This window comes from Thunnus albacares, chromosome 9 (assembly GCF_914725855.1).
Source record: "Thunnus albacares chromosome 9, fThuAlb1.1, whole genome shotgun sequence".
In the NCBI taxonomy this organism is placed as follows: Eukaryota; Metazoa; Chordata; class Actinopteri; order Scombriformes; family Scombridae; genus Thunnus; species Thunnus albacares.
Genome location: NC_058114.1, coordinates 2,157,519 through 2,183,029, shown reverse-complemented (window position 1 = coordinate 2,183,029; position 25,511 = coordinate 2,157,519). Strand labels below are relative to the sequence as shown.

At 39.9% G+C, this 25,511-nt stretch overlaps 1 protein-coding gene and 1 long non-coding RNA gene across 5 annotated transcripts; one reads left to right on the top strand and one right to left on the bottom strand.

Annotated features, from left to right (window-relative positions):
• Positions 1–1,778: 1,778 nt before the first annotated feature.
• On the top strand, positions 1,779–23,620 carry orc1 (origin recognition complex, subunit 1). Of its 4 annotated transcripts, none has more exons than XM_044362116.1 (18): positions 1,779–2,056; positions 2,647–2,774; positions 3,499–3,671; positions 4,311–4,740; positions 6,456–6,696; positions 7,736–7,843; positions 8,134–8,196; positions 8,395–8,502; positions 11,485–11,731; positions 11,822–11,928; positions 12,957–13,058; positions 13,175–13,346; positions 14,004–14,111; positions 20,142–20,291; positions 21,280–21,399; positions 21,497–21,666; positions 21,789–21,876; positions 23,025–23,620. In XM_044362116.1, the coding sequence occupies exons 1-18, from the start codon at positions 1,962–1,964 to the stop codon at positions 23,217–23,219; spliced, it is 2,805 nt and encodes a 934-aa protein (XP_044218051.1). In that variant the 5' UTR covers positions 1,779–1,961; the 3' UTR covers positions 23,220–23,620. The 4 variants fall into 4 exon arrangements, with proteins under 4 accessions (XP_044218051.1, XP_044218050.1, XP_044218052.1 ...); XM_044362115.1 differs by having other exon boundaries at positions 4,311–4,746; XM_044362117.1 differs by lacking the exon at positions 7,736–7,843 and having other exon boundaries at positions 4,311–4,746.
• On the bottom strand, positions 13,254–20,205 carry LOC122989336. Its single transcript, XR_006405030.1, has 3 exons — positions 20,114–20,205; positions 19,006–19,723; positions 13,254–13,340 (listed from the first exon to the last, which is right to left on the bottom strand). It is a non-coding gene; the product is annotated as an uncharacterized LOC122989336 (long non-coding RNA).
• Positions 23,621–25,511: the final 1,891 nt, after the last annotated feature.

Here is a 25,511-nt window from a genome sequence, read left to right as displayed (position 1 = left end):
CCAGATAATCAGAGTAATCATGTCAAAATTCAGTGTTTGTCTGTGGAATTTGCTTTGTGCAATTACTTCACTAGAATGTTACAGTTCCCCATTATTTGCATTTAGAACTACCCATGTTATGCTGTTTGCACACTATTTCACATTATAGTAATATTAGAAGGTCACATATGTAGCCAGTAGCCAGTTTGTAGTGCAGTGAAAGTATAAAGTAGCATCAGATGGAAATACTCAAGTCAAGTACAAGTACCTCAAAATTTAAGTACAGTGTTTGAGTAAAGGTACTTTCCACCACTGGAGTTATTTTACTGATACTGTAAGGTGCTCACTGTGAATAGGAGAGTTCATGGAAAGGTGTCATTGATAAAACTATGACTGTCAATTTTCATTTGCTGATACTGGTGTAGGAAGACTTCAATTTTAAACTTCATCATTTTAGTTTGAATGTAACTGTTAGAGTGACTTCCTAACAATAAAGTCATGATATTGGAGCAAGGGATTTTTTGAAGGTAGGTGAAAATGACCTGTGTGATGAAACTATGAAACTGAGTATTTCAAACATACCTTACCCTGAAACCCCTACTGGCCTATACCACCTGTTTTGGGTTATGAACAGAGTTTCCCAAATGTTTTCTACACAACAAATTTGGCCTGAGTGAAACTGAATCAGCAAAATTTAGTTAGACATTTAGAGGTTTAACTGCAAAAGATGAGAAAAGACTGATTTCAAAGCAGGTATTAGAATTTAAAGACTTAAGGAAACCAATTAGCTTTTGAGGAATCAACAGTGTTCAAATTATTATTTGAATTGTTGAATTGGGAATTGTTTTGAAGGAAAGTGGGAGGAAACTGGAGAACCCGGGGTAAACTCACGCCACCTCAGCAGACTACACACAGACTCAGAAAGGCTCTGGATCGGGACTTGAACCCTGGAAACACTGTTGACCACTGAGGCGACCCTGAGAACTCAAGTCCTGCCTCACACAGCCCTGTCGCCAGAATAAAATATTGGCATTGTACATTTCTGCAAACCACATAGCATATCAACATTTCTACAATGCATATCATAGGGAAAGTGACGTAGTTCAGATGACATCTATATGAGCTCACTTTCATGTTAAGAGGAGGCACGTTGGGTGTTTGGCTAGAGGGTTATCTTGAAGGAAAAAAGGAAACTCCACCTCACTTTTATCTTCAAGATGAAGGCTACCTGCCCCCTAAATAACCTCAACACTACTTCTACATCTGGAGGAGAGGCCCTCAGAAGTAGAACCACTGTTGACCCCTGAGATGACCCTGAGAGTTAAGTCCTGCCCTACATGGAGGTAACCTGCATGTGAGGCAGGACTGAAGTTCTTTATTGTGTTCATCTTGAAGGAAAAAAGACACCTTTTCCCTTCAAGGGAACAGAGAGTCTGAGAGAGAGAGAGAATCTGTGAGGGATGTACATTTGAGAAACAAATCTGAGGACTCAATTCGATTCAATAAGCTTTATTGGCATGACATTTGAAATGAAGAAGATTGAAGCCATTTTGGAAAATCAAAGGGTTCACTGGAAGATGGATCATAGGAGGTGATGAAAGGAACCGCCTGTACCATGAACCCTGCCCCCAAACCGAATATATATATATTTTCTCTGTTTTATAATATATAGTATATAAATTTGTAGATATTCCCGTCACTGTAGAGTCACTCACCCTCCACACCAGCCGGTGGCGGTAAGGCGCTATCTCTCGTTTGCCAACCGCTAAAAAAAACCATTATGGATAAGAAGGAGAACGGAAATGACGTAATTTTCGCGCGAAATGTTGACGGTGGATGGCCGCTACCTCGAGACTTTTACTACTGAAATCCTCTTTTTTTCGATCTGCGTTTTGAATTAAAGCAGATAAACGGCTCCAATCCGGATCGAAAGTGAAGTTTGAGTGTTTTAACCGCCTTTTCTGTGACTTCAGACAGCGAGGATGAAATATTTCACCCGACGGAGATTCAGAAGAGTCTACGAGTGGCTCGGAGAGCCTGTAAGCTTCAATAGGAAGTTAAAGACTTATGAATACAGGTTAGTGCCCATAAATCTCACTGCAGAAACACTGATTTACTCATTACATTTTTGTATCTGTTCATCTTTTGTAAATGTCTTTTTTTCCTCTCATGTAACATTTGGTTTTTTCAAAAGTTTAGTCAAGCTTACATAACTTACAGTATATTTGTACAAAACCATCTTTCATCTCTTAAGTGTGTAATAAATGACAGCTGAAACAATTAACTCATTTAATATTAATAAGCAACCAGTGGTGGAAGAAAGTACTCAATGTACCAATACAGCAATGTAGAAATACTTCATTACAAGTAAAAGTCCTGCATGAAAAATCCTACTACAGTAAAAGTACATAGGCTAAGTATTATGAGTGTGATGTAGTTAAAGTATTGCTCAATTAATCGCCCCAAAATTATCAATGTGTATATAGAAGACTATGAAAACCAGCAAATACTGACATTTGTGAAGATGAAACGAGTGAAGTTTTCCCCTTTTTTCTCTTAAATTGTTCAGTTATCAAAATAGTTGCAGATTAAGTTTCTTTAGATCGACTCATCATCGCAGCGCTAGATGTTTATTATGAAATCTCTCCTGCTGTTGTTGTCTCTCAGCTCGTTGGCCATCCGTGTGGAGGGTCTCCCGAGGACCACCATCATCAACACCGGCCAGCACATCCTCATAGAGGGAGATGATGAAGACAACCCGTATGTGGCCAAAGTCATCAAGCTGTATGGAGACGGTGGGTCACAGACGGCGATGAAAGAAGCCACATTAAAAATGAATCAATGTTTTTATTCTAAACGAGGGCAGATGAGAATTAAATGCCACCTTTTTTATTGATTTTTATTTGGAATCATATTGTGATAAAATGTGTAAGTCATCACCAATATTTGAAGCACATTATAAAGGAATCCTAATCAGTCCCTCCAGCAAATCGAGATTTTGCGATTGCAATAATTAACGCAAATTCAAGAAGCCTTTGAATTGCAACATCGACATAATTGCGAGCGCTTGCAATTTTGCGAAAATTACAGAATTATCAAATGACTTGAGACTTGCTTTGACAGCTTTATGTCTGGCTGCAACTAACAATTATTTCCTGCTGATTATTTTCTCGATTTAATCTTTTAGTCTATAAAATGCCAGAAAAAAGTGAAAAAAGATGCAACAATTTACCCAAATTTAACAATTTAACAATTTTTAAAAAAAATTTTGGACCAAAAAATCCAGAAATATTCAGTTTAATTTCAGATATGACAAACAAAAGCATCAAATAGTCACATCTGACAGTGAAATTTTGGCTTTTCTGCTGGAAAAACAGCTGGAATGATTATTCCATTTCTTTATAATTGCTGTTTAATCAATGAATTGTTTGATCTCTGGATTTATGACTTGACTCTGACTTGTCCTAAAACATGTGAGCCAGACTGCAGCTGACCGTCTGCTCTGCGTCTGTGTTTCAGAGAGCGGCGAGCAGAAGAAGGCGGTGGTTCAGTGGTTTTCTCGTGTTTCTGAAGTTCCTCTGAGCAAACTGAAGCTGCTGGGCAGAGAGCCGCATCCGCAGGAGATCTTCTTCTATCAGACCCGCAGCTGTGACGACGAGGTCGACGCCGAGTCCATCCTCAGACCTGTGCAGGTGAAGGAGGGATTGTTTTATCTCGGGGTCTCCTTTTTAAAGCTGAATCAGTATTTGTATGAGTGTCAGTGAGAGTCAGTTCATTAAATCACAAAAAACACATTTTCTCTCTGAACCCTGGTTGTATGTAGCCATAATTTCAGTCTTTTGCTCCTCAAAACACTGAAGAAACACATATAAGAGAGATCATTTTTACAGCCTAACAGTTCTAACTAAGTTTCAGGGTTTCCAAATATGTTTTAAAAGTGGCTTTGAATACATTGAATATTGGTTTTTGGTCTGAAAAGTTGCTGGTGTGAATATAATACTTCCCAAAAATATAAAGTAGGTTTACAGTATTGCAGTAAATTGTCCATTTCCTGCTTTAAAATCAACAGTTATGCTTCTTTTTTGAAGAAAGTTCATGTCAGTCCAAAAAGTTTCAGTGTCGGTGCCGTCACTAAAAAGATGAATCATTCAGTCAAGTTTGTATTTGTACTATAACCACATAACAGAAGCTTTTATTATGTAAAGGACCAGTATGAGATAAATAAGGAGTTTTTAACTGTAAATCATGCAAAGATATTCCAGTAGAGCCCCAGAATATAAATATAGAGCTGGAAATCGTCCTCCTTTAAGTTCCTCTCGTTTGATTTAAAGGTGAAGCACCTGGATGGAGCCGCTCCGTTCCCCGACTCCTACGATAAGGACACTCTGTATGTGAAGCTGTCCTGGGACACAAAGACCTTCAGGTTGGTGGACTCCGCTCTGGTGGAGGGTTTCTCCCCTCCTTCCTGCCCCAAACCCTCCCTCCCCCCCTCACCTCCCTGCTCGCCGCCCGCGGCCACTCCTGCATCCCGAGGACCGTCTCGACGCGCCCTGCCGACGCCGGATCCCACCGTCATGTTCCGGGCGGCGTCGGGGGAAGCGAGATACAGCAGAGCCACCATGAGCGCGGGTAAAGCCGGCGCTATGGAGGCCGAGTCTCTGCACTCCGCCACCAAACTGTCAGCATCCAAATGTCTGAGCGCCAAGAGGAGGAACGCCTCGGCCAGGACGCCGGGAGTCCGCAAGAAACTGGAGCTCAGCAGTGAGTGTCAGTCACAAAAAGAGTGATTTATTAATTTATTTTACATAGAAGTCAATGTGAAATATTTTGGTTCTGATACCAAAACTTTACCTCAAAACTAAAACCACCAAAACGTGTTTCAGTGCCTCACTTTCTTCCTGAAATCTTGTTTGGAGACAACTCTTCATCATCAACATGATTAACTCATTAAACATGTTGGATTTGCTGCAGAGTTTCTTTACACATGAAAAACATCGTCAATTCATAAAAAAAATTATATTAAATAATATAAAATATTGAATATAAATACAGTATCAGTCAAAGTCTTTCAGGATGTGTTGACTGGTTCAGTATATCTGACATCTTTTTATTTCATCTTTTTTAATCTGCATAAAAGTGCTTTAATTTGAAATCCAGCTGTTGGCAGAGATTTCTGTTATACAGGGCTGCAACTAAAACTTAATTATTAGTTTATTATTTTCATTTTGATCAGTTTCCTGCAGTTCAATTAAATGTCTTGTTTTGTCCGACCAACAGTCCAAAACTCAGATATTCAGTTTCCAGTGATGTAAAACATGGAAAGCCGAGAATCTTTTGGAAAAACAAACAATTATTATAATTAGAATAACAATTCATATTGTCGTTGATTAATTTTCTTTCAATTTAATAATAATTTTTGAGGAGAAGCAACTATTTTGATAATCAATTAGTATTTTTTGATAATTTTTTAAGCAAAAATGCCAAACAGCTGGTTCCAGCTTCTCATATGTGAAGCTGCTGCTCCTCTTCATCACGTACGACAGTAAACTGAATATTTTTTGGGTTTTAGACGCACAAAACAAAACATCTAAAGACGTCAACTTGGGCTGTGGGAAATTAAACTGACACTAATGAATTAATCAATTTATCCAGAAAATAATCAGCAGATTAACAGATAAAGAAAATAATAATCGGTAGTTGCAGCCCGACAGAAGATGGTACACATCATAACCAGTAGTCGGCCGCGACACTAAGACTAGTAGATTTAGTAAAAGTATCGTTCTGGTATCAAAACTCTAAAAATGTTCAGTTTTGTTGACTTTATGTTGTTATAAGTCGACTCATCTGTGGTCATTTTGGAGGTTAGATAATACCAAGAGACAGAGATGCACCGATTGATCGGCCGCTGATCGAAATCGGCCGATCGGTCTCAAATGTCCAATTTTTTGGAGGAACAACCTTGAAAACATTTGGAACAACTAACTTAATCAGACACTTATAAAACCATCATCATCTCGGTGAACACGCCTAATTTCAAGAAGAAATATGTAAGTTATCTAAATAGTTATTGAACATACAAAGAAAAATTACAGAAATGTTTGCTGCTAATTAAAAAAAAAAAACAGAAATTGGTGCATCTCTACTTAGAAATAATGCAGAAAAATGGGTCAGATCTGATGATTTTTTATTTTTTAAATTAATATATGAATAATTTCATCTATAGAAGCACATCATACTTTCCCAGAGCTCAAGCTGACGTCTTCAGATGTTTGTGTTTTGTCTGACCATCAAACCAAAACCAAAAGATTATAGTTTATAATGATATAAAAAGAGAATAAATCATAAATCTTAACATTTGAGAAGCTAAAAGCAGAGAATTTCTGGCACTTCTGCTTAATTTATGAATTGATTATCATAACAGTTGTGGATTAACGGTGCGTTGATCGACTAAACTGTTCTTTTCCTCGTCCCGTCAGGTCCGGAGAAGAAGTCGATGACCCACGACGACGTCCTGAGTGAGCTGCTGGACGAGGAGCTGGAGTTGGCTCAGAGGTTGGCGTCCTCTCCCCCTCGGACGCTGCCTCTCACCCACAGCCTCACCCCCCTCAGGAAGGCCCACCGAGCCCCCGCCATCAGCCTGAAGCCCTCCACCATCGTCCTCAACAAACTGTCCATCGCTGAGATAGAAAGTCCTCCATCGAGAGACGAATCCTCCAGGTCAGAGTCCGCATTCGCTCACAGTCGGTTATATGACTTTTACACACAGTTTTATTAGGTCTGTCTGTCTAAAAATGCTGATTAAACTGTTTTGATTCAACTTTTTGGTCATTTTGGAGGCTGCAGTTGAATTGTATTGAGTTAGACTGTGACCTGTTTCATCCCTCTGATATATTAATATAATATCACCAGCTTTACTCTCTAAACTCTCTTAAACTTGAGTTTAACGAAGAAAAAAAAAAAAAACATTCACGTATTCGTTTTCTGGAGCTTTCAGCAGCATCTCAAGGTTTTCCTCAGATGATGGAGCAGTTGAAAGCTCCTGAAAAAGATAGTAAATGGACCTGAAGTCAAGTTGTTTTTTGTTTTTTTTTTGGTCAAACTTATGTTTCCAATGAACTTTCACATTCAACATGGTTTTAAACTGGTTAAAGGCAGAGATAAACTGGTTTAAATGGGTTTTAAAATGGTTGAAGGCATAGATAAACTGTTTTAAGAAGGCTTTAAATAGTGAAAACCAGAGATAAAGTGTTTTTTAATCGTTTTTAAAATTGTTCAAATTGGAGATGAAGTGGTTTAAACTGGTTAAACTCTTAGATAACTGGTTTAAATTGGTTTTTAAATGTTTTAAAACAGATGAACTAGTTAAACCAGATTATAACTATAGATACATTGTTTTTTTAAATAATCTAAACCAGAGATAAACCAGATTGCTTTGGTTATATTATGGTTAAAACCAGAGACATGCTGCTCTGTGGTTTAAACATGTTTTACACTAGTTAAAACCAGAGGTAAACTGGCCTACATTGGTTTTAAAATGGTTTAAACCAGAGATGAACTGGTGTAAGTAGGGTGTAAAAGATAAAACATTTTGTAAATGTTTTTAACTGCTCAAAATCTGAAATAAACTAGTTTAAATGGGTCAAATTAGAGAGAAACTGGATTAAATATGTTTTAAAACTAGAGCTAAATGGGTTTTAAATGAGTTAAACCAGAGCTGAACTGGTTTGAACCACAGACACACTGGTGTCTCTTCCAGTCCTCAGCAGGGTGATGTGATGGAGGCAGAGTTACCGAGCGGCTCGGTTAAAACACCGAGGAGAAGAAACGCCACCCCGAGGAGAAACTGTACCACCAGGGGGCAGAAGTGAGTCAGGCACTGAACTACTGTCCCTCTGAGCTCAGAGGCTGCTGGGAGTTTGAGACCTGGAGCACAAAGAAGGTTTTTTCCCCCTCACACACCACATGTGAGGGGAAAAACCGTTCTTGCATTCACACCTTTCAGTCTTAATGCACAGCTGGGTGAAGTTGCAGCCGGTGTCACAGATTTTACAGTGTCACACAGTAAAACATGAAAGGAGAAGATGAGTAAGTGTTTTTGTTATCTTACTGAACACAGTGATGTAACCCCAGAAATCTAAATATGTCTGCCAACAGAGCTACCACTCCCTCCCGAAAGAAAGAGCAGAAGACCTTGAAGGAACCTGGTCTGGCAGCTCTGTGAGTCCATGAAAACATACATTTACATGACAGCACACTGAAAAGACTGAAACCGATCTCAACTATTCAAAACTGTTCATTTTTAAAAATTCTAATATATATGCAGTGAGAAATCAGTCCGTGCTTTTCAGTTATTACAGATTGCACCTTTTTTTTTTTTCTTTTTTTTTTAAATGTCTGTTTGTGTGATGTCATCAGGGCAGAAGTGGATAACGAAAACTCCCCGATGCTGCCGGGCGGCGCCACGCCGAGGAGCTCAAAGAGGAAGTCGGCCCAGCTGGTGTCGTCTCGCATCAGGAAACAACTGTGAGTACGGAGACGGATTCACCGCGGGTGCGTCCCAAGTCTCTTAAATTGCATCCATGTTTCCCTCACTCGCGTCTTTTCCCTGCTTTAACAGCTGTAGAAACCATTTCTACTCACAGAATGCGTTTATACTATTTATTGATCATTTCCATCTGTATTTTTTGATAATCCTGATAGTGAATTCATCATTCAATAACCCAGAATATGATCAGGTGTCTTCTGAACACTGGAAAATATGTATTTGGCTAAATGTTTCAGGGCAAATGGAAATGATGTAACTCACATCAAACCCCACGCTCAGGAATTTTCAGCCTCACATGTGACTGAATGGAAATGATGATAAATGATGTGAAATATAAATGTGTTGAACTGTTATTATGGATCAAATTAAAGTCAGGAAGAGTCTGTCTGTCTGTCAGCAAGAAACACTTTAATGGAGGAAATAACATCATGAAAAAAAACCTTTCTTATAAATGAAGGAAGTTGTTTATGGTTCTTTTGTTGATCAGACCGACAATTAACAGATTTTTAACTATATGATGAATATATAAATAAACATAAAACTTTAATCTGTAATCTGTCTCCACTTCAGTATGAAACTGCAGTGATGTATCCGATCAGTCTGATCAGCTGCAGCGTCCAATCAATAACTGATATCCAATAAGGGGGCGTGACGGCCGGTAAAAGACTTCCGTGAAGGCCGCTCTCGTGTTTCCTCGCTCCTCGGAGATCCCTCCTCGCTCCTCGGAGCAGTATAAGAGACTTGAGACGCCTGTCAAAATGGCGCATCAGGAACAACTTCCGGTTCAGGCGAGGAGACATAAAATAAGAGACTTGAGACGTGACTCAGCTGAACCAGGGAGCAGGATGACCTCTGACCTTTTTTAGTCATTATTAAGCTACTGTATCCTGACAACAAAACACAACCTGTTCAATTTGATGAGAATTAACAGTTAAAATATGAATTTATCTTGTATCTTCAATCATTTTTTTTAATGCTGTCATGTTATTTTATTTCATTATATTATATTTAATGGTCTAATTAAGGCTCATAATTAATCATACTGTGTGAGGTTTCTCCCACAGTGAACACCAAACATTTACAGGTCCCAGCCTCTCACATGTGACTTCTGATTTATCGAGCTGCAACCAATGATTATTTTCATTATCGATTGATCTGTAAAATGTCAGAAAATTATGAAAAATATTTCCCAAAGCCCAAGACGACGTCCTCAAATGTCTTGTTTTGTCCACAACACAAAGATATTCAGTTTATTGCCAGAGAGGACTAAAGAAACAAGAAAATATTCACATTTGAGAAGCTGGATCCAGAGAATTTAAAAAAAAAAAAAAACTCAAAATGTTTAATTATCAATATGTAGTTGCAGATTAATTTTAGTCGAATGGCTAATCGTTGTAGTTCTACTGTTTTTTTGTATTATGGATTGTTGGTCAGAGAAAACTTTATAGACTAAATCAGTAATTGTGAATTTAATGAAAATAATTCTCTTGCAGTCAGCGTGCAGGCTGATGTGATGACATGTGACGCCTGTTACACTACTTGATATATGAATCATCTACATCTACATTGTTTTTGAAATGATCAGAAAACATGACTCACTTTAACGTCCAGGAACAAAGTCAAACCAAAGTCAAACCACAATCACACCCTCTGATGAATACGTGTTCTCAACCACAGAATATTTCTCTATAGTTTTGTTGAGCAAGCACACGGAGAGTCCCAAACTGATGCTTCATGGTTTGTCTCGTTGCACCATGAAAACTATAGAAAAATTCCTGTCGTATCAAAAATACAATACACAAATAATAAACTGAATCAAACAACTATTAAAAGTAGTCACTAGATTAGACAAAAGCTTTTCTTAATAGTGCTAATATCCAGTCAGCAAAGGCATTACCACTACTACTCTAATAATAATAATAATAATAATAATAATAATAATAATAATAATAATAATAATCTAACAAAATAGCGCTGCACGCCAAGAACGTAAACAAATGAAACGAACGGAACAAAGAAAACGACAAAACAAACGAAATGTTCAAACAATTTTGGAACTCAAACCCACAATACCTGCAGTTAAGGCTTCCTGACCTCACTCTGCTCACCAACGCTGTTATAAACAAAATTTCGGATAGTTCGTCTTCGTCGCGACCCTGGATTCATCTGCTTGCCGCGTCTGAATAGCATTGATATCGCTCCTCTCTTCTACATGCGTCTGCGCCGAGCATATACAGGCTGACTCAGTCAACCTAACACGGGCGGTCGATCCACCCAGCGAGGGGAAGCACAGGCAAATATGTAGGATGAGCTGTCCAATTCAAAACATTTAACTATCAAAATAGAAATAGAAGGCCTCTGCGGACTTATAGACCGTATGAATCAGCGGGCAGTTACACATCTCTTGTTATTATAGGCCTACATACCGAACAACATCGTTACTTCTTTTGTGACTGCAGCCTCCTACAAGAAATATTATTCACGTCTCCACCCGGTTACAGCAGTTACAGTAAAATCAAACGCACCTGCAGAGCAGCCGCCCCGCCACCATACATGAGTCTCCTGTTTTAATGCTGTTGTTCATCATCTGTGATATGAAAACATAAGATTTCTACACTGTCATAGAAATAAGAGGTGTTTGTTTTGGTATTACTAAAAATCTAAACGCAGCACTGAGCGTCTTCCCTGATTGGCTGCTGACAGTCTGAAACAGTTTACAGCCCGTCGTGCTGTCGTTACTCTGCATAGGACGACGTGGCTAAAAACAAAAGGCAGCGTTTCAGCTGATAAAATGTGAGTCGACTTTCTATTTTCTGACATTTTCTAGACTAAATCATTAAGTGACTAATTGGGAATGAAATGAAAATGATGACAGACTAATTAATGAATCTTTTTCAGCACGAAATGATCTCGTGGTGAAAACTTTTATATCTTCTGAGCTTTTCTGTCTGTTGCTTCAGGAATCTTCTGGACAACAAGCAGGACCTGAACTCAGACGGAGACGACGAGGACGAGTTCATCCCATCGAAGAAGGAGCTACAGAGCAGCAGCGAGGATGAAGGTGATGAAGAGGAAGCGGTGGATAGCGACGAGGAAGCGGTAGCGAAGAAAGGCAGACGCGCCGCCGCCGCCGGGTCTCGCACTCCTCGATCGAAGCAGAAAACTCGCTCCTCCACCAGGACGCCGCGAAAGACTCCCAGCAAGAAGGTAGAAGTCAGACCGCCGGAGATGTTTTAAATCCTAAAGAATCTGTTCAGTTCTCTCACTTCGTCTCTTCTGTTTCCTGTTTTTCGACAGATCGCGCCCGGTACGCCGCGGACTCCTCGTCACGCTACTCCCAGCATCCCCAGCAGGTCGCTGCCTGCGCGACTGCCCGCCAACGTCCTGGAGGAAGCCAGAACGAGGTGAGAGTCCAGGTCCAACACAACAATCTGTGACCTTTGACCCCGACCTACAGCGGCCAGATTAACCCTTCACATCAGAGCTGCAGGACTAATGATTACAATAATCATTTTCATAATTTTGACCACACAGAACATCCTGCTCTCTGATTGGCTGGCAGGTGCCGTCAAACTGTGAGTTTAGGATGTAATTTAATGGATGTATTTTTTTGCTTTCCGACATATTGCTGGAGCTGTTTCACCGTTATTCATCCGTTATTAGTTTAAATGTTTTCCAGCTGTGAGCAGCTCTTTTCCTTTGTGCAATGCATTCTGGGAGAATAATGTACAAAAACAACACATTTAAAATCATCGGGGTGTTTTTCTAGTCTGTATACTAACAGGTTGGGTGGCACCCTGAGGCACCCAAACACTGATATAACTTCATATTATATTATATTAGTCTATATTATATCAATGTGAAGTTAAATAATATAGGCTCATTCTCAGAATAAAAGGTGCCTAAAGGTGAAGATTTTAAGATAAGATAATAAGATAATATTCTGAGCTCAGTTTTTCGTCGCTGCTCTGACCGCTGAGCTCCTGCAAAACACCCGAGCTATGTGTTACCATGGCAACCGGCAACAGTGAGTTGTCATGTCATCTGCGACTAACGGCTACCTGCGTATTAAACAGTTTTTATTATAGGGATTTTCATATTTATTGCTCATTTATTCTGATTTGATATGTTTGAAAACATAACATAAAACCGAGTTAATGTAAATGTGGCTTTTTTTTTTAATGTCTTGAAATGTATTAAAAACTCACAATAGATGAACAATGATGATTAATCTCACAGCACCAACTTTAGGAACAACTGTAACAGATATTATATTGAATTTAGTCACTTTTCCAGTTTGAACTTCAGCCGTCTGAGTTCCAGCTTGTGCTCATTTATCTAGATTTAATTGTCTGTTTCTCAGTTCGGTGAAGCAGATAATCTGCAGAATATAACAGTACGTGAAACACTTGTTATGTGTTTGTCTCATCAGGCTGCACGTGTCCTCGGTGCCGGAGTCTCTTCCCTGCAGAGAGCAGGAGTTTCAGGACATCTACAGCTTCGTGGAGAGCAAGGTCATCGACGGCACGGGAGGGTAAGATCAGGTTTCACAGCCAATCGGTGTGTCTCCGCTTGAGGTTACATGTGTCTCAAGGATTCTTCCTCGTGGTTTCCACACTGACCTGCGCTGTTGTTTTTCTCGTGTTTCAGGTGTATGTATATCTCCGGTGTGCCAGGAACAGGTAAGACGGCTACGGTCCACGAGGTGATGCGCTGTCTGCAGCACGCGGCGGACATGGACGAGATCCCGCCATTCCACTTCATCGAGATCAACGGCATGAAGATGACGGACCCTCATCAGGCCTACGTCCAAATCCTGCAGGTGAGAAGTTTACCATTTGTTGATTTTTAAACTTTATTTAAGGTTTTTTTACATACCCCGACCCAAAAAGAGAAAACAAAGAAAAGAAAAAAAGACAGAAAACAAACAAAACACCAAAACACAGTCAAATTATTAACTCATACGCTGATGATACTCGCCATCATAACAGGAAGATGACAGGAAGGAAGCGGAAAGAAAAAAAATAACTGTTAATACACACCCCTCTTTTTTGGGTTGGTCTATCTAAATTACAACAATTTGACTATTTTATTAGACCCTAAACTCATCATGAAGCTGTAATGAACATTAACTGTCTAAATGCCAAAAAGCATCACTTTAACAGATAGATGTTGTGTATTCCACGTCTGAGAAGGACGCAAGTTTAACCAGGTTTGTAAAGCCTCCTAGCAGCCTTCAAACAACTCTAAAGCTAAAAGAAAAGAGTTTTTTGGTGTATTTTTGTGTTTTGATGCAGCCAGGCTAGTAGTTTCCCTCTGCTTCCACTCTTTACGCTAAGCTAGGCTAAACTGACTCAAACATCAGACTCTAGAGAAGAACGAGAGGAGTTCCCCAAATGTCAGACTGTTCGTACAGATGTCGGAATAAACTCTGCCATGTTTGAATTAAATCTCTGGTGTTTTGCGGTCTCTTCCGCAGAAACTGTCGGGACAGAAAGCAACAGCCGACCACGCGGCGGCTCTGCTGGAGAAGAGATTCAGTAACCCGGCACCCAGGAAGGAGACGACTGTGCTGCTGGTGGATGAAGTAAGAGCTCTGACTCTATTTAGATACGATTATAAAGCTGCAACGATTAGTCATGTGCAGCTATTTTGATCATCGGTTTAAAGATTGTGGGTTTTTTAACCAACATTAAATCTTGATACTTTTCTTGGTCTTCCATGATAGTAAATTACAGTATGTCATTTTGGGGGATTTTGACTTTTCATCAGAAAAAAACATGTTTAATGATGTCACCTTGTGCTCCAGGATACTGTGGTGGACATTTTTACCTTTTTCTTATATTTTTGCTTAATTAAAAAAATAATCTGCAGGTTAATCAATGATGAAAATTATCTTCAGTTGCACATCTATTTCATTTTACAAACACGTTATATGATAAATAAAATACAATTAAATATGTTTAACAATAACACACACAGCAGAATATAAATTAGGATAATCTTGCAAATTTTAAAGGATAATTCTCATAATTTTCTACATTTTTCTTCCTGTCAACAAATCTCATGTACAGAAAAAAAAAAAACCCATCAGTGAACCGACGCACTGGTTGACATGTTTTCATCACACTGAACACACACACATGAAACTATATTTATGAACTGATTTTCAGTAGGAACCAATGAGTTTGAAGCTGAGAACCACTGACGCATTGGTGGTTGGAGCTTAGCATGTGGGATTTGATGATGATGATGATGATATTAATAATAACATAGCAGTAAAGCCTTAATGATAAATAGCCTTTATTTTAGCTGGAGAAACCAACGGTACCCTGCAAATACACAACCATATAACAAAAACTCAAATCAGCATAAACACAACACAAACACAAGACAAATGACGTACAAAATATGAAGAAAAACACAAAGAAAATACAGTAAAATAAGTACATTACACAGGGACAAAGCAGTCACAGTTAAAAACAGGAGCATTCATTGTATAGAACATCGATCAACAGAATCTTGAAATGTTCGAGGGATAAAAACTTGTCTGATTTAAGGGAGTCATGAAGCTTATTCCACCTATGAGGAGCATTGTAGTTTATATATGAATATATATGGGATATACATATCTAATAAAATGGTAGCTTATTTAGGATGGCTTTATAAATACAATTGACCATATTAACAAGTAGAAACACAATAAATACATGATACTGTCAAGCTAGTTAGAAAAAAGTTTTATTTCTTTCATTTAAAAGCATAAGAGACACATTGTTGCTGTGAATGTAATTAACCAGCAGGTGTCACTAGTGAACACGACCGCCTGGTTCATCAGCTGAAACTTACTGTTTTATTTCTTTCAGCAGTTTATGAAAGTGATCTTACTAATGTAAATGAAGAAATGAGACTGTAACAAACAGAAAACAACAGAAGAAAAAAATGCAGAAATCATCGAAAAATAAGGAGGAAAGAAAGCGACTAATGAGAGTGGATGGATTAGTAATACAGATGCATTGAAATTGGGTTTTTGTGCTCCCGTCGTGTCCACTTCCTGCTATCTCCTGTGGGAGATGCGTACTCACTGAGCCAATAAACAGTTTTACATTTCTTTGCCATAACAAAAAGGATATTTAATAAGTAAATATCTACAATCTTCAGAGATTACTCCCATCACTGCTGTCTTACGATTCATCTGCAGGGAAATTTCCAGAACATTTGTTATTAAAAACAAGATCTTCCATCCCAAAATATACCAATTTGGGACAAAAACATGTACACACAACTTCTTGCAGCAGCTTCTCGTTAGCTACAGATTGATTTTTACCGTTCTGTTTGGGGTTAATTGTATAATACAACCTGGTAAAAATCTGTATTAAACTGTCATGGACCAAAGTTTAAAATGAACACTGCTGTAAAGTCTAAATGTTTTTATTTTCCAGAAATGAGTCTGCAGGCCTGTATTTGTTGGTTCTTGATTGCTTAAACACATTTCTGAAAAAAATAAGCCCAAAGTTACTGCATCTACATGTATCTTGACCTGTTTCTAAGCAAAACAAGCAAAGATTGTGTGTTGCAACAGAGAATTCAAGCACCTTTTTAACAGGAAGAAACCTCAAGCAGAACTAGACCGTAGGTGGGCGGCCATCTGCTTTGACTGGATGGGTTGAGAGAGAAAGAAGGAGGGAGGGGGAAGAGACACAGAGATGCATAGTAACAACAACAATAATAACAATAATTCTGCTGTGACACAGCCAATGTTCGTTTTGCCAACTCTCCTGCAGTATATAACCGATGCCTAAACCCATTCACATAGTCAATTAGGTTGGTGGGAGGATCTGAGTCCTTCCACCCATCTTTCAACACAGCCAGAGGACCCCGGACAGTATGGCCAAACACTAAATCATTTGGGCTAAACCCTGTACTTTCCTGCACTACTTCCCGTGCAGCTAAAAGCAACCATGGCAGCCCCTCTTCCCAGTCTCTATTAAGCTCTGTGCAATATGCACGCAAAAGAGACCTGAGCGTCTGATGAAAACGCTCCAAAGCACCTTGACTCTGTGCGTGATAAGCTGACGACTGGTTATGCCTGATCCCTAGGAGTTTCAACACTTGGGCCAACAAGTACTCAAATGGCTGACTCATAAGTGGAATCGGCTACAATGGAGCTGGTTTAATGACCTGATTTGGCTTACCAGTCAGCTGACACGTACTACAGGTCGTAATGTGCAGAGAAACATCCTTTTTAAGTCGTGGCCAAAAGAAATGGCGCAACATCCTGTCATTTTTCTGAACACCTAAATGCCCTGACTTATCATGAGCAAGTCTCAACACATGGCTACAAAACTTAGATGGAACTACTACTTGAAAAATGGGAACAAAATCCTCACCATGGGGCACCCACTTCCTTACCAAAATACCATCTTGAAGAAAGTAACCACTGGCCACATTTTTCAACTCCCTTGCTGATAGGACAGACCTAAACTGCTCCTCCAGTGATGGATCAGCCCTCTGTTCACTCCGCAGCTCACTGTTAGACACAGACAAAGGAACATCAGGTAAACATGGCAAGACAGTCTCAACCTTCCCATCTGCCCCCTTAGACCCAGCCTGCGTAACCATGCATGCAGAGAAAACTTCAGGAAAGCGCATTGCACTTCCATCAGGCTGTTCTGAGCCTGAAGGACAGAGGGTGACTACTGGAGGTGGTGACACACTAGCCCAAACACGACTGCCAGCCAAGTCATTGCCCAAAATTATTTCAATCCCTTCCACTGGCAACGCTGGTCTCACACCCATAGACACATCACCCTGCACCAACTCACAGTCTAGGTTCACCTTATGCATTGGGTCTTCTCAGAAAATGGCAAAACAGACTCTCATACATATGAGTTAACAGCACCCATATCTCTCAAAATCTTAACAGGCACCTTTGTGTCACTACCAACTTGTGTCACAAACCCGTCTCTGATAAAAGGCAGATAGGACTCAGGGGGGCTACCAGTCACACCAAATTCCATATGCCCACCTTGCCATACACCAACATCCCCAAGACCAGCAGCAGAGTTCACAGGCCCGCCTCCAACATGCAGCTTCCTAGCCCTGAGCACTGGGCAGTCTGACTTCCAATGGCCTGCCTCACAGCAGTAATTGCACACATTCCCGCCTTTCTCAGGCGCTGCCTGGAACCCCATACCTGAAAACCCAAAACCAACAGGTGACTTACCACACCCTCTTTGCGCACCACAGGTCCACACCTAGGCTCCCCAGGCCGGCTTTTATGAATGAGTGCATACTCATCTGCCAATCCTGCTGCCTCTGTAACAGTTGTAACCTTACGCTCATTCAGTTATGTGGCAACCCGACTAGGCAGAGAGTTTTTAAACTGCTCCAAGATAACCAACTCACATAACCTTTCAAAATCATCAACATCTGAAGCCATACACCAATGATTGAAACGATTAGTCAGCTCCCTTGCAAACTCCATATGAGACTTATTAACGCTTTTTTCCCAGGTCCTAAAATGCTGGCGATATGCCTCTGGGACCAACTCATATGTCTTCAATACAGAAGCCTTAACTGATTTATATGTTAGATTACCACTGTTTAAAGATGCATAAGCCTCCTGTGCTTTTCCTGACAATATGCATTGCAGCAGCAAAGTCTGCTCAGTCAGACCAGCTCCTTGCCTCCACAATCCGCTCAAAAAGAGAAAAGAACACATCAGGATCCCTCTCATTGAACTTTGGCAAGAGACGCAGATTATTCACAATATCCAGAGACCTCGACAGTGAAGATGAACTTTCTTCCCCTTGCAGAACATCCTCAGAAAGCTTACCATCTTTGACTAACCCCAACTTAACAGTCTGCAACTCTAACTTAGCCTACTCTGTCTCACAACACAACCGCTCAATAGCCACTTGCTTATCCATCTCAATCCTTTGCCTTTCTAGTTCCAACTTTTGTTTCTCTTTTTCATGAGACAACTGTAATAAAAGCAATTCCTTCTGCTGCTCAAAGGTTAAGCTACCTGATGGACCTGCCAATGCCTGAGCTGCCAGTGACTGACCAGATCCCTCTTGCTCAGCAACCAGCACCCCTTTCTCAACTAAATGTAGTTTAACCATATCCTTTATATTCCCTTTACGCCGCCTATCACCAAGACCACTTAGATCCACTTCATACTCTTCTGCAATTTCTTCTTTAGTCTTTAGTGCAACGATCCAGCAACTCCTCACATGGGAAGCAACAAAATCCTCTATCCCTGCTATAATAGCCTAGGTCTAAAGGCCCACAAAACAAAAAACACTGAACCAACAGTGTTGTCAAGGGCATCCAGTGCACAAAAAGAGTCTCCCTCTATCTAGACTGCCTATCCCAAACTTATCTCACTGCCCCTAGTCTTCATGCAGATTAGCGGTGGGCTATTTAAACACTCAACCCAGTAGCCCGGTTAAGTCCCCAGCTAGCTGGTTACTCACCCAACAGCTCTGGATGTGTTCCCGAGACAACTGCTCTGACCGCACACCACACAAAAATAACAAACTAAAAAAACAAACCAACGAGCCCAAATGGACCACTTTGCTATGCTTACACAGGGGAAAACTCCACAAAAGCCAAACTTACCACACTAGAGGACCATGCAATCACTGCCGATAGCTCACACCTGCCCACTCATGTCAACACATGAGATACTGCAGGACCAAACACCCCTTACTGAAACAACAACCAAACAACCAAATCAATTTTCCTCTCCAAAATGCATCTCCCAAACCAAACCTTACATCAGAAGGGCACCAAACAACGGCCCCAAACAAATCAGATTCAACTTAGACGAGCCCCCACATGTCACGAACCGGGCCGCACGGTCATGACAAAGAAGGGAGACGCACACAACAAAGCCAATTAATAACCAATTTATTTTAAAAAAGGAAGTAACCTAAGAGAAAAAAACCTAACCTAACCATGGCATGTGTAGTCAGTGAGATCTGTAGTGTAGGTGAGTGCATGAGTGGAACAGTGTATGGATGTAGTGTTTTATGGTGCAGAAAAGCAAATCAAAATGTCAACCCAAAAGCCAAAAGGTGTCTCAGGGAGGAGAGCACCCCAGCAACTGGACTCCAACGGGGTTTTTGAAGAGGCACTGGCACCCAGAGCCCCAGGTGTTCCTGATGATGCTGCCACACCCACCTCCAGTACCTGCAGAAACAACAGAGAACAGCCACACAAATTGAAGCCACAGGCAGACTGGGCAGAGAGGGTCGTAACAAATAGTAATAGATATAACTAGTAATAATAAGAGAAGAATAAAGAATAAAAATAGAGCAAAAAGTAAGGTAATAATGAAATAATAAAATGACAGGAAAATTAAACTTGAAACCTGTTTATGGAATAGAATTACAATAGTTATGAAATGGGAAGTAAAACTTAAAACTTGTAAAGCATGGCTTGTGTGACCTAGAACTTTAAAATTGCTTCAATGTAAAAACTATTCATGGTTCAGTCCAAACAGGTTTTAGCTCCTGAAAAGTCTTTTTTTTTTTTTTTTTTTTAAATAAGCTGGAGGTGATCATGTGACAGTGGACTGACTCTTTGGTTTGTGTTTGGACTTGTGCAGTTGGACCTCTTGTGGACCAGGAAGCAGAACGTGATGTACAACTTGTTTGACTGGCCGACGCGGCGTCACGCCCGCCTGGTGGTGCTGACCATCGCTAACACCATGGACCTGCCGGAGAGGATCATGATCAACAGAGTGGCCAGCAGACTGGTGAGCGACTGCAGCCTGTACTGATTCATTTATTTATAAGGATCCCCATTAGCTGAAGCCCATGGCACCAGCTAGTCTTCCTGGGGTCCAAATCCAGTACATCATATTCATCATATACATATACAACATCATGCTTGTGTTACATTAAGTTCACCACATTTGCACCTCTAATTGTGTTGCATAAAAAAGTGTCGTTCAAAGGCATGAGGATTTGTCAAACGGCCCATCACCTGAGAGCAACAACTAAATGTTGACGTCAGCAGGGTATCGGTTTCAGACTTATTACTCACTCAGATTGTCAGGTGAATCATACAGTTCAATGGGAACTGAAAACTAATTCGAAAGCAGAGACACATCCTCCATCTGCAGCAAAGTCAAACCTGTTTTTCAAAAATGTCTACCGGTGTCTATTCTGTCATTGCATGATGTCTGTTTTGCCTCAGACTTTCGCATTGACGAACAAAGATTTCACCAGTTTTCTGTCATGATCATCAACTTTTATTTCAGTCAGCCCAGAATCACACTACGAGAGGTCCACAGCTGACTCCGAAAAATGTTCTCGCCACCAGACGAGTCATTTAATTTAGTGTAAATATCAGAATTTCCTGCTGTCGCAACCTTAATACTAGTGAACTGAAATAAATGAAGACTAGAGCTGCAACAGTTAGTCAATTAATCATCATTCATTATTCAAATTGGAATATTTTCTGTTTTTTTTAGTCCTCTATGACAGTAAACTGAATATCTTTGGGTTGTGGACAAAACGAGACATTTGAGGACGACATCTTGTGTTTTGGGAAACTGATCATTTTCTGACATTTTATAGACCAAAGAACTAATCGATTAATCGAGAAAATAATACACATAAGTTAATCCTAAGTTAAAAACCCTGATTTGTTTTCTTCACAGGCTTTTTGCAGACTTGTAGATAATAAGCTGTACAGTAAGAAGTTGTACTAAGTTGTTGTGTTTGTGTTAATGTTTGCAGGGTTTGACCAGGATGTCGTTCCAGCCGTACAGCTTCAAGCAGCTGCAGCAGATCATCATGTCCAGGCTCAACAAGGTGAAGGCCTTCGAGGAGGACGCTCTCCAGCTCGCGTCCAGGAAGGTAAGACGACCGATCGACCGAGACGTCTTCTACACCTTCTCGGCTGACGTGAGCTCACCCACAGATGTGTTCGCTCCTCTCCGCTCTCGTCTCACAGGTGGCTGCTCTATCGGGCGACGCTCGTCGATGTTTGGACATCTGTCGCCGAGCAACAGAGATCTGCGAGCACTCCGCCGCCGACCCTTCTGCCACCGGATTGGTGGGAATGAGTCATGTGATGGAGGCGCTGAATGAGATGTTTTCCTCGGCCTACATCACTGCCATCAAGTAAGGCTCTCACTTTGGTCACATTAATGGAACACTGATGGATTTGTAATAAAGATTAAGATAAAGTTGATTAATGTGTACCTGTATGTTTTTTTTGTTTGTTTGTTTTGTTTTTTCCGCAGGTGTGCATCAGTGCAGGAGCAGCTCTTCCTGAGGGCCGTCATTGCTGAGTTTCGGCGACTGGGATTGGAGGAGGCCACCTTCCAACAGGTAAACCTCAAACAAACAGTTACAAATACCTAAAAATGCAGACTAGAGCAGAAGTACAAGGTAGCAAAGAATGGAAATACTCAACTATTATTAGAACCTCTAAACAAGAGATACTCAAGTTTCTTTTAGCAGTTTATAAAGAGTGACATTTCAGGAAATGTGTTTATTTGCTTTCTTGATGTCTGTTCTCTAAATATGAAGCTTCTGCCAGCAACAACTTGACAACTGAATTGTTGAGTTAATTAGTGAGCTTTAAAGGTGCTGGTAGGTGGAGTTTTGAACTTCGGACAGAGCCAGGCTAGCTGTTTCCCCTGTTTCCAGTCTTTATGCTAAGCTAAGTTAGCTGGCTGGCTGCTGACTGTAGCTTCATATTTACCATCCCAAAATAAAGTGATATGAATCTTCTCGTGTAACTCTTAAACCCAAAATTTCTAACCTTTTTCTTTTAAAGTCCAACTGAAGAAAGGGGACAAATAAAACTTTCCTTTCCATATATTCTGTAAAACACTTACAGCAAGGAACTTTTGCCCATGCTCTTAATTGAAAACAACGTTCAAGATGTCCAATCTTTGAATTAAATCTTATAAAATACTAGAAAATATTCAATACTCAATTGTGTAAGTAATTAAGTTTGTTCGATCGATGGATGATCCCCATCAGCTGATGCCCATGGCACTAGTCAGGCAAAACACAAAGAAATTACATTGATAAATAATGTCTATACTGTACACTATACACTATAATTGTTGTAGCAATAATAAAATATCTGATTAGATAAGTAATCAGCAGTGTATTGAGGTCCAGATAGCTACAGCTGCAACTAACGATTGTTTTCAAGTTGTTTGGTCCTATAAAATGGTGAAAAATATCAATCACTGTTTCCCAAAACCCAAGATGATGTCCTCAAATGTCTTGTTTTTTCCACCACCCAAAGATATTCAATTTACTGTCAGAGAAGACTGAAGAAACCAGAGTCAGAGAATTTTTTTACTCAAAGAATGAGTCAAAACGATCAATCACTTCATCAAAATAGTTGCTGACTAATTGAGTTGTTGTTGCAGCTCTAATCAGATGAATGTAAAGGGGTCCAGTTTGGTTTAAGTTCTTTCCTGAAGTACAGAACCCGAGTTAAATGTTTCCTCCCTCAGGTGTTCGTGCAGCATCAGGCTCTGTGTCGGGTGGAGGGTCTGCAGCCCATCAGCGTGTCTGAGGGTCTGTCGGTGTGTCAGCGTCTGGGAGCCTGCAGGTTGCTGCTGCTGGAGCCCAGCCGCCTGGGAGTCCTGCAGCGAGTCCGCCTCAACGTCAGCCAGGACGACGTCCTCTACGCCCTGAAGGCCGACTGAAGGAGGAGACTCAGCCACGTGATAAATATGAACTCATGTCTGAGTACAGGACATGATGTCATCAGTTTGAATTATGACAGAGGTGAAAGGATCAGAGGTCTGATCCTGATCCAGGGTGAACTGCGACACAAACTGAGATCATTTATAAAGTTTTCCTCAACATCAAGAGTTTTTAACCTTACTAATGACATTGTATGAGCTACTTTAACTACTTAGATTGAGGCAGGTTGTTTTAGAATTTTTTTTTGTTGTTGTTTGATGGGAGAGTTTGTGATGTCCCCAGTTTAAGTCTTATTTAAAATGTGACATTTTGCTCTTTCTGGTATTTTTTTAATGTAATATAGTGCATCTTATTTTAACGTGTCAATACTTGAATATGCAATAAAACTCTTTAATATGAACTGCTGTTTTGTTTTGTTTTTTGTAGTGATTATAGCAAAAAATTAAACAAATACAAGGCGGGAAAAAAACAAGGGGACATTTATGTAAAGCCCCCGGAAGATCAGAGGGAGTTTCTTTTCTGCACTACTGCTGTTCCTTCATTGTTTTGTTTGTTTGTTGTTCTATCTGAATTGCAAAAAAACTCAAGCATAATCTATATTTAGCCTAAATCTTACCAACACTTCTTTTACAGGGTATTACGATATACGATATAATTTTTTTTTTTTCTCCTTCTTCCTCATTGACCAACGTTTACAATTTCCTTTTCCATAGAAAGATCATAAAGAATATAAAAATACTCACCTAACGGTTTGCAGAGGACAAATAAACACAGATTCTGAGCTCGTTGCGGTTCATATAAAGATTCTCAATGAAAAACTGGAATTCCTTTTTTTTTTCAACTTTTGGATTAGAAGAAAATTGAATTGAATCACTGTTTGACCTTTGTGAAAACCAAGAAGTTTTTTTTTTTTAGCTGTAAATTTGCTTTTGTGAAGATGAAATTTACAATAGGAGAGTTGTCTTCTAGTAGTCCAAATGGTATATATTTCAAAGTTAATATAAAATTTTCATCAATATAGCTGTTGCTAAAGATACATGTTATTCCAGAAGAGTCTCACAACAGGGCAGTACCAAAGTAAGTGACCAGCAGTCTCAGGGGCGCTGCAACAGAATGTACAACTGATATCAATATCTCTTTTTTTTTAAATATCATAGCTGGGTAACAATTGTGAATAAGTTTGAAAAGAAACTATTTGTTTATCTGTCTTAAGGAGATAAAGGCCTGGATGAGCACAAATTTTCCTGCACTTAAACAGCAACAAAACTGAAGCTCTCCTTGTTGGCACTCAACAAGGTTGTTGGTGTGTTTGATTGTAAGAGTGAAAATGAAGGAAAATATTTTATAATAAATCTCTTATTTTTACTTGCTAAATATCACATCCACAAAATTCCTGCCTGAATTAACTCAATGAATATGTGGACTCCATAAAATATTCAGAGCACTCTAAAGCTCTAAGGACCTCAATTATACAAAACACTTGTGACCTCGCAGGACTGATATTGAAACATCTTTGAAGTTGGTGCTATAATTTGAACTTTTGAATGAAGAGCCTCGTTGGACTTCCATGGACATTTTGCCTGTACCAAATTGTTATTTGTCTTTTTTTATGTCGTCGTGTTTTATATGTATCGTATATGATGTTGTTGTTAATAAACTTTTGTTTTTTTATTACAAAAAGACGACGATGAGGCAGTGTCACTGTTGAGTTAACCGTAAAGTGTCTATTATGTAGGAAATTGGGAACGAGTGCGTAAGGTGGTGATGTCTGGCTGAATGTCAGCCTGAAAAAAGAGGCCTTTACCTCCAAATGGAGCTTTTGTTGACGGTCGCTAACGAGCAAGTGGACATTAAACATTTCAGGAAATGGGCGTTGTTTTTCTGGAGGGAGAGATTCCTCACGGTACCGGACTACAAGTAACATTTTCATCGAGGATTTTAACGTCTCCTCGCTGCGGGACGTTGGGTGGAAAACGGAGAGACTGAAACATGGTATGGCATCTGAAACATATCAGCCACAGACAACATCATGAAGAAGGAACACGAGAAGCTCGAAAAATTCCCAGGGCAGAAAGAGGCCGCCCACACCAAGACCAAGCTGTGATACTGCAAATATGGTGGGAAGCAATTAACTGTAAACCGTCAGGTTCCCTGTGAGGTGCTGCTGGACGACGCTTAAAACTGAGGTAGGTCCTACGGCTTCGGACTTTTCAATAAAATACAGCTCTGATTGAGATTTTATACTGTATGCTTTTGCACACTAAGTTTTTTAATTTCGCCTTAAAATTTCA